Source organism: Scheffersomyces amazonensis (genome assembly GCF_036850825.1).
Source record: "Scheffersomyces amazonensis strain UFMG-HMD-26.3 chromosome Unknown RJT21scaffold_2, whole genome shotgun sequence".
Classification (NCBI taxonomy): domain Eukaryota; kingdom Fungi; phylum Ascomycota; class Pichiomycetes; order Serinales; family Debaryomycetaceae; genus Scheffersomyces; species Scheffersomyces amazonensis.
Genome location: NW_027042742.1, coordinates 849,982 through 865,628, shown reverse-complemented (window position 1 = coordinate 865,628; position 15,647 = coordinate 849,982). Strand labels below are relative to the sequence as shown.

The following is a 15,647-nucleotide window of genomic DNA, read 5'->3' as shown; positions in this document are numbered from 1 at the left end:
AAGATATAGTTTGTTAATCAAAGAATCGCTGATTAATGCTTCTAGCAGAATATATGAAATTGAAAGGAATATGAACCATATATATCATATGTAATCTATATGCAATACGCTAATTCTTCATTATAGCAACAGAAAAATAGTGCAACAATAAAATTTTTGGAAATTGCAACTGGTTGCGAAAAATATGAATCTCAAGCAGATGCCCCCCATATCTCATAAATCTTTTCCAGAACTACTTTACCTATCTTTTTATTACCTACTTGATTAATTGAATGCTTCATTAAAAGTAATTTCTTTTCTGATTCTGGCAAATGACCATTTTCTTCTTTGTAGAATCGAATTAAATGAGATGGTGTAGGAAATGAATTTTGAATTACTATACCCTTCTCTAAAGATACTCCTTTAATAGTCATCAACATCATAATAAACATCTCCTTTACAGTTATCATCCCAGTTTTTGCCATAGCCAGTTGAAAAATTGGGTATGAATGAACACATTCATATTTACTTGATCCGTTAAGTTCAAATTTATCTCTAAATGTATTGAGAATTCTTGAATATTCATTTTGATTTTCTATAGTTCTTGGTTTAAGAACCATTAGATGCTTATCTTTCGAAATAATATCTTCTTTAATTACTCTCGTATTAACTGCTAAGAAAGCAATAGTTTCATCAATATCTTTAAATCTCTTTAGATGAAAATTAGAAATCATTACTGTCATTGATATTGCTGTTTGAAGTGCATCACCCATATTCAGAATAAAACTTGATGCATTGGTTTCTTCTACTAAATAATAACAATGTTTCATGGCTGATTTTGTTAATCGGTTCTTTTGTTCTTGAAATCGTCCATCTTTTATGGAAAAAGCTAAATCATCTAATCTCTTTCGTTCACAAATATGATTTAAAATAGCTTCTTTATGACTAACTTTATGTCTAGCAACCCAAGTAACATCTCCAAGAGGTAATGGTCTTATTTCATTATTAATTCCCAATTTAGTTAATCTTGAATAGAAAAAATCCCTTTCTGTTTGTGATCTTATTTCCCGATTATCTACTATCAAGATGACATCAAACTCTTCCTTTTTCCAAATTTCATAATTTATGCCAGCATATATTCTATTTGTACGATCATGTGTATGGAGAGATGTCGTCTGCTTTATCGAAGATTGTAAACCATCCACTTGAACATTTTCTTCATTTTCTTCATTTTCTGTATTATCCTTTGATTTAGAAGATGATGGCTTTCTATGTGGTACTACAAATGATTTTGATGGAGTTTCACGTAATATATCAGACCTAATAGGTGATGAAGAATTTGGAATTGAATGACTATTCTGTTTAAGATCATATAATGGTCTTCTTTCACCTGTACTTACATTGAATTCTTCTAGTATTTGAGATTTTTTAGAAACAATTGTAGGTGATTTGTATAAATCTTGTAGAGATTTACTAAAGCTAGATTCTGGACTAACTCTAACATTGTTATCAAATGACATTTCTTGAGCCAGTTCTTCTCTTAATGGCGAAGATTTAAGACCTTCTGCTATTTTTAATTGTTTTGCCAATTCTATACCAGCTGATGTTAAATAATATATTTTAGGAGCATGACCAGTAAAACTAACTAATTCATGCTTTATTAATACTTTAATTGAATTCCAAGCTGAATAGAAATCATTAGCTGCTGGATTGGATGTGAATGATCTATCAGCAAAGGGAGTTGCAATTCTGATAATTTCATCTTTATTTAATCCATTTCGGGCTTTATCACGAATATATAATGCTATCATAATGGCATATCCACCAGAACGATGTTTAGGAACATATGGTTTTTGTTTTTGAACTTTTGATGGTCTTTCTTGTCTTGCTTGTAATAATTCACTACTTCTCTTCTGTCCAATAGATTCACTTATAGTAGTAAATGCAATTGGTACTTCAAGATTATTGGCTTGACAATGTTGCCTCAAGTAATTGGTTAAACTTTCAATGGTTTTATCACCAAAATATCGAATTGCCTTTAAATCCTTGGGACAAGTTATTGGATCATTATGCCTTCTTAACAGATCTAATGCCTTATTATAAAGTAGTGCGAGTCTTGAACCTCTCTTGGTGGCTGCAATTGCCTCTCGTTCAAGCCATTTAACAAAGAAGGGTTTTAGCTCTTCATCGAACACTGGCATACTTTTACTATACAATCATATAATTTACGTTAATATTTTCAACTTTGGTTTATTCTGGTTTAATACAGTAAACATTAAAGAGATGGAATATTTAACGCGTACTGTCTTAACTATGGCGTGCGCCAGTTCAAAAAAAGTGCACTATGTATCTGAAAATTTGTGGGATGTCATAGATGTTACATTTGAGATTACTATTAGTATAGATAAAGATAAGTAATATTCAAAAGATGTCATCTACCACAAAAAGCAGTAAGAAGTCTGTGCTTCCGCCAATCAATCTTATATTTAAATATTTACAACAACAATCCCCTGTCACTATTTGGTTATATGAACAAACTCAGCTGAGAATACAGGGTAAAATAAGAGGGTTTGATGAATTTATGAATATTGTTATAGATGATGCCGTTGAAGTGTCGACTGAAGATGGATCTAAAGAACTTTTAGGTAGAATACTATTAAAAGGTGATAATATTACCTTAATTTCCAGTCATGATGTGTAATAAGTTTGAATTTATTCACTCCCCCTCCCACTTGTATAGTAGATTATAGATGATGTATATTATTATTAGCTTATTAAATGTTAGGCACATCAAAATTAACTTTCTTTCTGGGTGATCCATCATCATTAGATAGTGGGATACGAGAATCAGATTTTGTAGGACTTGATATAGGTGATGACTTATTCATGGCTCGTCTCTTTGCTCTTTCTTCTTTTAAGCTACTATTATAATCCATAATCTGTTTTTCTCTTTTAGCAGCAGCAGCTACAAGCATTGAAACTGTTCGTTTCCTTCTCTGACCATGACCAAATTCAATCAATATATCTACTGGCAATTTCAATTTGATCAAATATTCATGTTTTGATCGGATAATCTCATGTTTACGTGGTTTATTAATCTTACTGCTTGAATTCCTTTCTGGCAGTTCACGTTCAAATCTATCATAGTCTATTGGACTTGCCTCTACTCTATTCTTTAAGATAGATAACTTAGTCGGTATCATCGACGGCTCGTATCAGCTACATACATTCAGTGTCACCGGTCTAGATGTATTTATAAATAAGGTCTAGTCCTTAAATTTAATTTGTAATGTGTTAGTAGTAGTAATAAATTTTTAGAGCGTGTTTTGAAAAATAAAAAATTGTATACAGAGATATCAAAATATCACCAAGTTAAATCAAAGTTCAGAAGTCTGTGAAATATTTGTATCGACATTTGATAACCAACACACAAGTTGGGAATTACAAATTAGTGCGAAAGACTGTAGTTAGGTTGAATTATTGTTTTTGTTGACAATGAGTGCTTCTAATAATAATAATAACATTAATAATAATAATAATAATAATAATAATAATACCAGGGCCGGACACGTCCCTAACGGACCACCACCACCACCACCACCATTAAATCAACGGGATAATCGATTCAGACCTCAGCCAAGTGCACCAGTGAGACAATTCCAAAGACAAGAGTACTCAAATGAAGAACAAGTTAGAATTCAGTCTATGCTTGATAAAGTTCTTGGACCAGAATATGTTAGTTTTAGACCTGGAGGTGGTGGACAGAAAGTATCATATATTGAAGGTTGGAGAGCTTTAAATTTAGCCAATGAAGTATTTGGATTTAATGGGTGGAATTCTGAATTAATTAGTCAACAGGTTGATTTTGTTGATACTCATGGGAATACAGGTAGATTCTCTATGGGATTATCAGTAGTGGTGAGAGTTACAATTCGTGATGGAACTTATCATGAAGATTTTGGGTATGGATATATAGAGAATGCAAAGAGTAAGGCAACTGCCTTTGAGAAATGTAAGAAAGAAGCATTTACTGATGGAATCAAAAGATGTTTAAGATGTTTTGGAAGTTTATTAGGTAATTGTCTTTATGATAAAACTTTACTTAAACAATTAGAAGCAGTAGAAAAGATTGGTACTAATTTCGAAGCATCTGATTTCTACAGAGATCCTATGTTTATGGAAAAACATAAAAGAAAACAAATACCGTCAACTCATATCCTTGAAAAGAATATTCAACCTAATATTCAAAATCAACGGAGCAAACCCCCTGTTCAAAATTCAACGACTACACCCATAAATGCCAATCAACCTCAGAATATTTCAACTATTAATAAACCAACCAAACCATCTAATGTCTATGTACCAACCACTCAAGAGGCTCAAGACCTTGAAGATTCATTTTTATTTAGTGATGAAATTGCCGAAGAAGATTTGGTATTTATGGATGAAGATAGAGGACGAGTTATCTCTACTAATGGTTCAAATGTAGCTAATAATGTTGCTGCACCAATTCCAACTGATATATCTATTATAACTCCACAAGTTCCACGAGTAGGAGCAGAATTACCCTTGTTTGTCAGTGCCAAGGGAGCAAATATGCTACAACAAACTCCTGATAATGTAGCCAATATCCCACAATTTGATCCAAAGTTTATTTCACCAAATATGAGAAGAACAGTAGATCCTAATAGGTCAGTTCCCGTCAAACGGAGTGATATAAGAGCAAATGGTCAATCCAATTCTGTATCCACTCCTACATCTAGTACAAATTCTACATCTACAACAAATACCAGTACTACTACTACAACTACTTCGACTACTTCGAGTACTGCTCCTACAATTGATACCACCAATAAAGCACCTACTCCACCCCTAAATGTCTTGTCAAATGAAGTAGGCAACACACTAGGTAAGAGAATAGGAATGCCACCATCTCAGCGTCCAGCTAAGAGAATTCATAAAGAGTAAGTAACTTTTATTTTATTACCAAATTCACAGAACTTAATCCGGTATACTAACATACTTTTTACTTCTAGGACATCAGTAGAGCATCAAACTGGTAACGACAGTAATAAAGAAAATGGGACATGAGTAAGTAGATTGTAAATATATTTTGTGTAGAATTCGCAGTAATTTACTTCATTCCGCGCAACTACAGAAAAAAGTAAAATAAGGCAATTGTTAATTAAATTAGTGGAGAACCCATTAGTTTTATATCTTCAACCATGACATTCAGGGAAGAATTGGCATCTATAAAGCCATTATTAGAATCCATAGGGCCATATAATGAGTTCCCTGAAGAATATAATTCAAAAGATGCCATTGAAGCATTATTAACATCAAAAGTATTAGTAATAGGAGCCGGAGGATTAGGATGTGAAATATTAAAGAATTTAGCATTAACTGGGTTCAAAGATATTCATGTAATAGATATGGATACTATTGATATTTCCAATTTAAATAGACAGTTTTTGTTTCGAACTGGTGATGTAGGAAAATCGAAAGCTCAAGTAGCTGCTAAGTTTGTGGAAGAACGAATTGGTGATAAGCAATTAAAAATTACTCCATATTTTGGTAAGATTCAAGATAAAGATTTAGAATATTATAAACAATTTAGTGTAGTAATTTGTGGATTAGATAGTGTTGAAGCTAGACGATGGATTAATGCTACATTAGTATCTATTCTGGAATCAAATGATATAATACCCATGATTGATGGAGGTACAGAAGGATTAAGAGGTCAATCAAGAGTTATACTACCTACAATATCTTCATGTTATGAATGTTCATTAGATTTAATATCTCCTCGTACCACATATCCAGTATGTACTATAGCTAATACTCCCAGATTACCAGAACATTGTATAGAATGGGCAAGCGTAATAAAATGGGGTCAAGTATTCCCAAATCAAAAATTTGATGCTGATAATCCTGAAGATGTAGAATGGATGTATACAGCGGCATTATCTAGAGCAAATGAATTTAATATTGAAGGAGTTACTAAACTGTTAACTTTAGGAGTGGTTAAAAATATTATACCAGCAATAGCCTCAACTAATGCAGTTATAGCGGCATCATGTTGTAATGAAGCATTCAAATTAATTACTAATTCAAATCCAATTTTGGATAATTATATGACTTATTCAGGAGATGATTCAATCTTTACTTTTACATTTGAACTTGCAAAGAAAAATACTTGTTCTGTATGTGGAGTAACAGGAATATCAATTATAGCTCAAAATTGGTGGACTTTAGAAACATTTATAGAAGAAATAAGTGAAAAGAAAGATATTCAAGTTAAACAACCATCATTGACTACTTCTTCTAATTATTTATATTTAAGAAATCCTCCACATTTGGAAGAGATAACTCGACCTAATTTAAATAAGAAATTAAGTAATTTGATTAATCCTGGTGAAGAAATTATAGTTACTGATCCCAATTTACCCATGTCATTGAAATTAATAGTATCATTCGAAGGTCCTGAACTAGAACCAATATAGAGATAACTGTCTAGCAAAATAGTTGTATAATAGAATTATTGAAATAAATATTTACTTTTTAATATGACCATCTAAAAAAATTTATAAGAGAAATTAATAATTGAAATGAAATAAAACTTCCTCCCTATGAGGAAGTTTCTATGGGACCCTGTTCTAGTGATTTCATTTCATTATACATTAATGAATGGAATTTATCAATAGAATCAATATATATGTGATGACCACTGTTGTCAAATTCATACACTGAACTTCTAGTAGGATCCTTATGATAGTTATTGATAATATTAGAGCATAACTGACCACCTTTAGAATCCATCCAATCTTCCTTACCGTACCACCAAGAAACTTTGCAATCCAACTTGTGAATACCTCTTTCAATTAATGGATGTCTTGCATCTGCACCAGGTGCAAGAAGATAATTTAACATATATTCTCCTGATCCTGGAGCCAGAAAGATCCCATATGCGTATTTATGAAGGAGACTAGCTTCTTGGGGTGTTAAATGAGCAAACCGACGAGATGACCAACCACTAACAATCTTTGAACCTAAGGGTCCAAGCTTTCTGACAAGTGAAAATGGGGAGATGTTTTGTTCCCAAAGGGCTGCAAAATATCGTGGAACAGCTACTGGATTACGATGACGAATAATGGCACCTGGAGATAACATTAAAAGATGATCACAAAATTTGGGATTAACCTTTATTCCATAAGTGGCCATTAAATAAGCACCCATAGAATGTCCTACGACAAGAGTCTTAGATTCAGGAGATAATTTATCTAACCCACGACGAGTTATCCATGTCTTATAAGATTTATGGAACCAATTTTCAACTTCTTCTAATGTATCTTCAGCTAATTTAAATGGAGGACGAGATGAACAACCATATCCAAGTAAATCAACTGCATGAATACACCAATTATCCATCGTAGAAAGTCCATCAAAATTCTTTAAAAAGAATCCTAAACCACCTCCATAACCATGAACTAAGATTATATGGTTCATTTTGGCTGTATCGGCTTGAGTTTTACCTGGTGGGTATACTACAAACTCATTTATGAAATTTCCAGAATCATCAATAGGAGTATGAATTACTTCACTTGATCTTCCTAAAGCATCAGGATGAGGAAAGAATGGAAGTAAAGAAAGTAGATCATGTTGAAACTTGAGAGGATTATGGCGAGATGCATAATCATCAAGAGATTCCTTTATTGAGAGTGGGAAACTATTAGAAAATAATTTATTCAAAGGTACCGATGTTGGATGAGTTGAACGACGATAGTTCGAAATGACTTTCTTGATGGCTTTTGATTTCTTTGACTTGTCTGCATATTTTTTTGCATTGATTTGATTCCAGATATTGTTAATATCAAACCCATAAGATTTAGAATTAAGGTTAATATTTGAACTAGAAACAAATCGCTTGGAAACGATAATTTTCGCTGACATGATGATACTACTAGTACTTTAATGAATGGAAATGAAAATGAACGTATATCTCGACAGAAATGCAGAGTAGCTAGGTACCGAGCCTAATGCAAGGACTAGAGTATAAATAAGCAACGCAAGTAGTGGATGGAGGGTATAATATAGAGTCGAAACACTAGTTAAAATCAAGTGATGGTATAAATTTTTGTTGTACTCCCCCACACGCACTGAAAATTGCGAAGAGTCGAGAAACGTTTTTGATTTAGCCAAACAGAGATGTGGGTCAATAGACTGGATACGCGTCTTAACTAAGATCTAGTCAAACAGCTGTTAGTGTTGAGTGATTATTGGTATTAAGCTAGTGGGATTGTATTTATTGGTAATTTGGGCTTTTGTCTTCATGTGCTAGCGCATACAGCAGTAGCTAGAAAGACTATGTTGAGTCGCAAAAGTTGCAAAATGTCCCAACATAACTTTTAAACCCAAATATATGACTTTGAAAAAATGAGCTGATATAAAGTATATAAAATGTATAGTAATTATATTGAATGGTCAGAGCTTTTTTAGCAGATGTTGGATTTTGTATCATTTTGGCATGAGAATCTTCATAAATCCTGAAACGCATGAGTTACACACTATAATTTTCTTATGAGCTTCTTTTCTAACTAATAATCAAAATTAATCTAACTGTCAAATAAAAGATTCTACAATCTAAACTAAGCAAAGAATAAATTTGCAGCAAATCACTCTTATAGTTTAGATGGAAATCACACACGTGACTTTTTTTACGAAATAAGTTGTATGAACAGGTACACGACTTATGTACATAACTATGTTACTGACAACTGACAAAGGCTCGTAATTGATAAACGGCAATGAAGAGAAATACGGAAGAACAATTGGTAAGCTAAATATAAACCAAATAGTAATAAATCCCTGAGACATTGAAACTATTGTTTGTCTTTTGATGTCTATATAAAAGATCCCACAAATAATAGTAACGGCTATTTTAAATCTGTAATGTGCGGCATAGTGTTTATTTTATTATTATTGTGCTGGCATACGGAGAGCGTTTTGAAAACGGATGTACGATGTCCAATCAAACGATGTAATAAAAATGTAGTTTGACTCGACCTGCATGTTTAGCCAATTAAGGCTTCGGCTAATGGACATTGATGGAATTGATTAAATTGATTAAATTGATCAAATTGATCAAATTGATAAAAGTGGAATTATTATTTTTTTACTGCATTGATGAAAAAGATAAAAATTTTCACTTTCAAATTCAGACAATTTGTCGGAATTGTTGACTGCATATGAAATGTGAAATTGAATTATAGGTTATGGTTACATTTACATTTCTATTGGATGGATTTTGGTTAAGGGATGTAGGTTAAGGTTAATGGAGTATTTAGGATTGCTCTTATATCAATTTAAGGAAAGTACGTAATTAATAGTATAATATATATAGAGAATTTAATATTCTTTGTAGAAAATCTTTGAAGATTTATAATGTACAGTTATAGTACCGGAATAGATTGCCAATGCATATTCATATTTGCCAAAAATGCAGACATTATTGTGTATAAACATTGTTGTTTTCCGCTGGCGGACTTGAAAAATTTCTTATTCATATTATGAGAATAAATAGCTGAGCACTGATGTCTACGAAAGAGTACTTCTGAGCAAACAATTATATGATTTAAGATTGGTAATTAAGATTATATGCAATTCAATCAAGGAGGGTGCATCTTTACATCTTATAAAGATTAAGATTTAAATTATTTCCTTTATAGTATTAATAAAGTATAATAAACAGCCAATTAAATGTTGGTGTTCACATTCGATTTATTTTTTTTCGGCTCATTGAAACTTTATCTGATTGATCAATTTGATTAAAAACTTTTAAGCAATTTAAAAAAGATTGATCAGACAAAAAAAGAACATGTAGTGTATTTGGTTCAATGAACGGAATGGTCTGACAACACAATTAATCTCTCCTTAGTCGGACGGCTTTTACTCTTACATACATGCCAAGAGACTTCTAATTCTATTGCTATGACAGTTGACTATGCTAAGGAAATTTTACTCTCAATACCACGATTTGGCGACTCTTCCCCTGGCATATGAGGGACTATCATCGATACGGCATTATAGTATTGACAAGTACAAGGTAATACCCGTAGGAGTGTCGCCAGTTATAGTCATGCTTTAGGTGTTCACTGGATGTCTATTTCAACTCCACTTCGACCTTTTTAAATGAGCTCTAGAATTCTCTGCTAAATATTCCGACATTCGAAAAACCAAAAATCTTATTTTCTATTTCTTTACATTGTATTTTTTTATTTATTTTTTTTATTTTAAAATTGTGTCTGTCTGAATTCGCTCGTTTCTATTTCCCTTTAACTCAGTATAAATTTAAATCTATTTCCCACATGAGTTGTTTTTTTATCCTAATTTAACCCTCTTTTTACCTCTTGTTTCTTTAGTTCACTTTATTCATTCAATTGAATTATTCTTGTTCGGCAACTCCCACTGAAAAGTTAACTTAGCTCCAAGTTCTGCAGCCAACTCTGAAGTTAATTAGCATCCCTCGGATATTTTGTCTTTATTTTTTCTTCGCTCCATCTGATAAGAATTGTTTATCAGATCCGGTTGAAAAAGAAAGAAATATCTTTACAAAAGGAATAGTTGCAAACTGAAATTGAAGTGATTGCAAATCTTTCAGTCACTTGTACTAATCGGGCAAGACATTTCTCTTCCAAATTGTTTTAACTGGTTGAATTCCCCTGGTCCTTAACAATCCTCCACCTCCAACATCACAGTAGTCAGTCATAAAAATTTTCTATTCTAAGATGAAGTTAACTAGTTTATTATTCATCTCATTCATTCTTTCATTAGTATCTGCTGAAACTCATACATGGTATTTTGAAACCGGTTGGGTCAACAAAAATCCAGATGGTTTCTTTGAAAAACCCATGATTGGGTTTAACGGTACTTGGCCATTACCTATTTTAAGAGCTAAAAAGGGTGATACTATTAACTTATATTTGATTAATGGTTTCACTGATAGAAATACTACATTACATTTCCACGGTATGTTTCAAAATGGTTCTTCTCAAATGGATGGTCCTCCATTCGTTACTCAATGTCCTATTCCACCTGGTGAAACTATGTTATATAACTTTACTTTAACTCAACATGGTACTTATTGGTACCATTCCCATACTTCTGGTCAATATGGTGATGGTATGAGAGGTATTTTCTTTATTGATGATACTGAACCATATCCATATGATTATGACGAAGAAGTTATGTTATCAATTTCCGATAATTATCATCAAAATTCCGACTATTTAACACCAAGATTCTTATCAAGATTCAACCCTACTGGTGCTGAACCTATCCCAGACAGTTCATTATTTAATGAAACTAGAAATGCATCTTGGGTAGTTGAACCAAATAAGACTTACTTAGTTCATATTGTTAATGTCGGAAGATTTGTCTCTCAATATCTTTATATGGAAGGTCATGAATTTGAAGTTGTTGAAGTCGATGGTGTTCTTGTAGAAAAGAATACTACTGATATTCTTTACATTGCCGTCGCTCAACGTTATTCTGTTTTGATTCGTACTAAATCAGATGCTTCTCAAAACTATGCTTTCATGAATGCTTTTGATGATACTTTATTAGATTACATTCCTAATGGATTAATTCTTAATTCCACCAATTGGATTGTTTATAACGAAACTGCTGAACTTCCTGGTGAATATACTACTGACCTTACTCAATACTTTGATGATTTCTATTTGAGACCTTTAAGTAATACCACCCTTTATGATGATCCAGATTTCGTCGTTACTGTTGATGTGGTTATGGATAACTTAGGTGATGGTGTTAATTATGCTTTCTTCAATAACGTTACTTATACTGCTCCAAAGGTTCCAACTCTTGTTACTGCCTTAACTGCTGGTAAATATGCTACTAATGAATTAGTTTATGGTACTAACACTGGTTCTATTGTTCTTCAAAAGGGTGATGTCGTTGACATTGTTGTGAATAATCAAGATACTGGTAAGCATCCTTTCCATTTACATGGTCATGTTTTCCAAGTTATTGAACGTCATCCTGAATCTGACACTGATGTAATCAGTTTCAACTCTTCTGATCATGCTGAATGGCCAGAATATCCAATGATTAGAGATACTGTTTATGTTTATCCTCAAGCTTATGTTGTATTAAGATTTGTGGCTGACAATCCAGGTATTTGGTTCTTCCATTGTCATATTGAATGGCATTTAGATCAAGGTTTGGCTATTACTTTAATTGAAGATCCATTAGGTATTCAATCTAATCCTAACCAAGCTTTGTCTGATGATTTCATTAATTCTTGTACTAAGAATGGTATTCCTGTTGAAGGTAATGCAGCCGCTAATAGCAAGAATTTCCTTGATTTGACTGGTCAAAACGTTCAAGTTAAACCATTACCCACTGGATTTACTGCTAGAGGTATTGTTGCTTTAGTATTCTCATGTATTGCTGGTTTCTTAGGTATGGGTGCCATTACTGTTTATGGTTTAGCTGATATCAAAGATGTCGAACATCGTGTTGCTAGAGATTTAGATGTTGATATCGATGATGACGATGCTGATGGAGCTACTGCTTTTGAAGAAGGATCTTCATCAGCTGGTGAAGTCGGTAAATAAGTATGCTAGTGATATTTATTGTGGGTGAGTAAGAATTTGATTGTCTCTGATCAACTAGGTCATGAAAAATGTGTGTGTGTCGCGAGAGATAGTTCGCTAAAGTCCAGGCTATGAATGCTGGACAAGCAAGCTATCTGTCTTGAATTAACCTAGTCCCAGAGTTGAATCATTTTCTACAATGCCTACTAAGTCGCTGCGTTCCCCTCCCTTTCTTCCAAGTACACTTTAGTTGATGCTAATTCTACTAATGCTTTATATTTTCTACTATTTTTTTTATCTTACGACTCGACTCACTGCGATGCAGCCGCATGTCATGGCTATGATTGTCTTGATATACTGGACCCATATCTGTCAATCTAACCAACCCAGCTATGACATGTCTGTATCACTACTAATGACTCTATTCACTCCCAACTTCCTCCCCTTTCTTTACGTTTTTCTAATGTGTATCCCCTTATTACGACCCCATATTTTTAATATATTACTAATCTTAATAACTAAATAATTAATGATTAAATTGTAGTTGACTAAATACGCAAATATTAGTATCGCACGCTCACCTTAAAAAATTCACTAACAAAATTTAGTATCGCCCATTAACACAAACTACAATCACCACCACTATCACAACAGCTATGTTCGAAGCAGTATACATAGCTGATCTCAATGACTCACTAGTGTATGAGTACCGCATCAATCTAGCGAGCCCTCACTTCAAATCATTGATCAGTATCATCCGCTTGAAGAAGCAAGACGGAGACGGAGACGGGACAGGAGCCAGTGAGGACGAGTCGTTGATTGAAATCAATGAGGACTACTTTGTCGCATATGAACGAACCTCAAGTCTAATAATATATGTACTCTGTTCAGAGTCATCGTCTGTACCCAACAGTGTGTCCAATCCCGTCATTCCGTATGTGTTTATTAAACGATTGATAGAAGTTATGGCCGATTACTTTGGTACTCCATTGGCTGTCACCAAGATCGATGCTAATAATGATACTTTGACACTCCTAATTAATGAAATGATTGACAATGGTATGCCCAATGTAACAGACTTCAATAAGCTTCGAGATCTCATCCCATTCAAGAGTTTCCTCTCCAAGATACTTGGAAAGGGTAATGATTTAGCTGCTGCTACTAATAAAACACTTATATCCTTAAAAGGTACCCCACCTCCATCACCTTACGAACCTGCTGCAGTAGTCAATGATACATCATTGAATTCAATACCGTGGAGACGATCTAATGTTAAGTACACAAATAATGAGATGTACGTTGATGTTGTAGAAACCATTAATGTCATATTGAAACCAGTCACCAAAACAAGTGCTAACAATGCCCAATCACTTCTTGCCAGTAATCCAGCCACTCATTTTGATTCTGCTTACTATTCATCATCATCTCTAAAGACATCCAGTGCTATATTAGTGCCCATTGTTGGAAATATTGAAGGTGAAATCAAATTTGTATCCCATCTAACAGGAGTTCCTCTCCTTCAAATGATACTTTCAATATCAGGTTTAGGTATTAAACTTCCTAGTTTCCACCCATGTATCAAATTGGATAGCTGGGTGGGTAACCCAGGTACATTATCATTCATTCCTCCCGATGGAAAATCCACTCTTATGCAATATCAAATTGATCTTGATACATTTCCTGATCGTAAGTCCAAATTGGGACTTTTGGGAATTGTAACAGTGGATTTCCAATCGGGCTTAGGAGTCAATCAAAATGAATTTGAAATTAAACTCTTGGTTAAAGATATTAAATCAGTATCCAAGATTGAGAATCTTGTAATTGAAGTGGTATGCGCCAGTGCTGATACTGAGAAGAGAAATAAAAATGGAGATGGTCAAATTGATGAAGACGATGACGATAATAGAGCCAAAGAGAATGCTGTAGTGAATATTAAAGCTAGTAGAGTAACGCATGGAGATTTTTCATACAAGGGCAATGGTCGAGGTGAATGGAACTTACGTTCACTCTCTCCAGGACTCAATCCATTCATTCATGGTTCAATAGTTGCAGGATCTATAGATAGTATTGGTAGTTCTGATGATGGTAATACTGGAAGTGACTCACCACTGGACTTAATAGAAGTATCCAGTACCACTTCTAATACCAAACCTATAAAACCCTTATACTTGAAGATGTCCTATACGCACAAGGGAGCACTTCCTAGTGGATTAAAAGTTGATAGTTTAAAAATCGTTAGTGCTAAAGGATTAGGTGAAACTGTCAAGCCTTACAAGGGAGTCAAGTATATAACCAAGACTGGAGACTTCATAATACGTTCGTAAAAGATAAAGATAAAGATAAAGATAAAGATATATATATATATATATTTCAGTAAAGGTACACTAAAAGCTAAGGTAAATAGCTAAAGTAAATAGCTAAATTACAGTGATGACAATAAAGATGATCTAGCATTGGGATCACTATTACGTCCTATTACAAAACAGTTAATAAAGGTTCTAGATTATTGCCAGTACGTACCTAGCCTAATCCGATTTCTTACTCTTTTTCAATTTCTCCTTTTGAGCTTTCTTAATTAATACATTACCCACAAATGTCCCTACTCCTAAACCTGCCACTACCAATAATAACAAGGGTAATTTAATGGCATATTCACGAGGTAAAAATAAGTAAGTGAGAATACTAGATTCATCCACAAATGGTAATACAAATACCCATACTGAATAGTAAGCAAATACTGCAATGGCTACTCCAAGCATTCCAATTCCTACTTGTTGATCAAACGAGGACTATAATGGTTTATAAGTTAGTAATGAACAATGTTTTGTGTTGTTAGGCCCCATTATGTGACTATGAGTCATCCTTCTTATACATACCATTATCAATTATACTGAGGGAGTCTATAGTTGTAGTGGAATAAGTGATATTGGTTATTGAAATTTGGTACGTGTTTATATTGAGGGCTTTGTGCAGGAAGATCGCAATTATCATGACATTAAGAGTCTTCGCGACATTAAGAGATGTTTTCTTTCACGACATTGTGAGAGTCTAAAT

At 33.4% G+C, this 15,647-nt stretch overlaps 8 protein-coding genes across 8 annotated transcripts; 5 read left to right on the top strand and 3 right to left on the bottom strand. All coding sequences in view use genetic code 12, as the record gives it.

Moving 5' to 3' along the window:
* Nucleotides 1–106: 106 nt before the first annotated feature.
* Nucleotides 107–2,216, bottom strand: RJT21DRAFT_118653 (uncharacterized protein). Its single transcript, XM_064881106.1, has one exon. The coding sequence runs from the start codon at nt 2,178–2,180 to the stop codon at nt 192–194; it is 1,989 nt and encodes a 662-aa protein (XP_064739333.1). The 5' UTR covers nt 2,181–2,216; the 3' UTR covers nt 107–191.
* Nucleotides 2,217–2,294: 78 nt separating this feature from the next.
* On the top strand, nt 2,295–2,717 carry RJT21DRAFT_20660 (mRNA splicing protein). The gene has a single exon (XM_064883709.1). It carries the CDS (start codon nt 2,408–2,410, stop codon nt 2,678–2,680), a length of 273 nt encoding a protein of 90 aa, XP_064739332.1. The 5' UTR covers nt 2,295–2,407; the 3' UTR covers nt 2,681–2,717.
* Nucleotides 2,718–3,328: 611 nt separating this feature from the next.
* On the top strand, nt 3,329–5,166 carry RAD52 (recombinase). Its single transcript, XM_064883710.1, has one exon. The coding sequence runs from the start codon at nt 3,475–3,477 to the stop codon at nt 4,945–4,947; it is 1,473 nt and encodes a 490-aa protein (XP_064739331.1). The 5' UTR covers nt 3,329–3,474; the 3' UTR covers nt 4,948–5,166.
* Nucleotides 5,167–5,204: 38 nt separating this feature from the next.
* Nucleotides 5,205–6,482, top strand: RJT21DRAFT_129740 (NEDD8-activating protein; the record flags this gene model as incomplete). The annotated part of the gene is made up of 1 exon (XM_064882975.1): nt 5,205–6,482. The coding sequence occupies one exon, from the start codon at nt 5,205–5,207 to the stop codon at nt 6,480–6,482; it is 1,278 nt and encodes a 425-aa protein (XP_064739330.1).
* Nucleotides 6,483–6,606: 124 nt separating this feature from the next.
* RJT21DRAFT_83449 (carboxylic ester hydrolase) lies at nt 6,607–7,929 on the bottom strand (the record flags this gene model as incomplete). Its single annotated transcript, XM_064885360.1, has 1 exon — nt 6,607–7,929. The coding sequence occupies one exon, from the start codon at nt 7,927–7,929 to the stop codon at nt 6,607–6,609; it is 1,323 nt and encodes a 440-aa protein (XP_064739329.1).
* Nucleotides 7,930–10,308: 2,379 nt separating this feature from the next.
* RJT21DRAFT_103174 (iron transport multicopper oxidase FET3 precursor) lies at nt 10,309–13,111 on the top strand. The gene has a single exon (XM_064879763.1). It carries the CDS (start codon nt 10,764–10,766, stop codon nt 12,612–12,614), a length of 1,851 nt encoding a protein of 616 aa, XP_064739328.1. The 5' UTR covers nt 10,309–10,763; the 3' UTR covers nt 12,615–13,111.
* RJT21DRAFT_118647 (uncharacterized protein) lies at nt 13,084–14,944 on the top strand. The gene has a single exon (XM_064881105.1). The coding sequence runs from the start codon at nt 13,250–13,252 to the stop codon at nt 14,915–14,917; it is 1,668 nt and encodes a 555-aa protein (XP_064739327.1). The 5' UTR covers nt 13,084–13,249; the 3' UTR covers nt 14,918–14,944.
* Nucleotides 14,917–15,605, bottom strand: DPM2 (Dpm2p). Its single transcript, XM_064881104.1, has one exon. It carries the CDS (start codon nt 15,350–15,352, stop codon nt 15,119–15,121), a length of 234 nt encoding a protein of 77 aa, XP_064739326.1. The 5' UTR covers nt 15,353–15,605; the 3' UTR covers nt 14,917–15,118.
* Between the last annotated feature and the right edge of the window lie 42 nt (nt 15,606–15,647).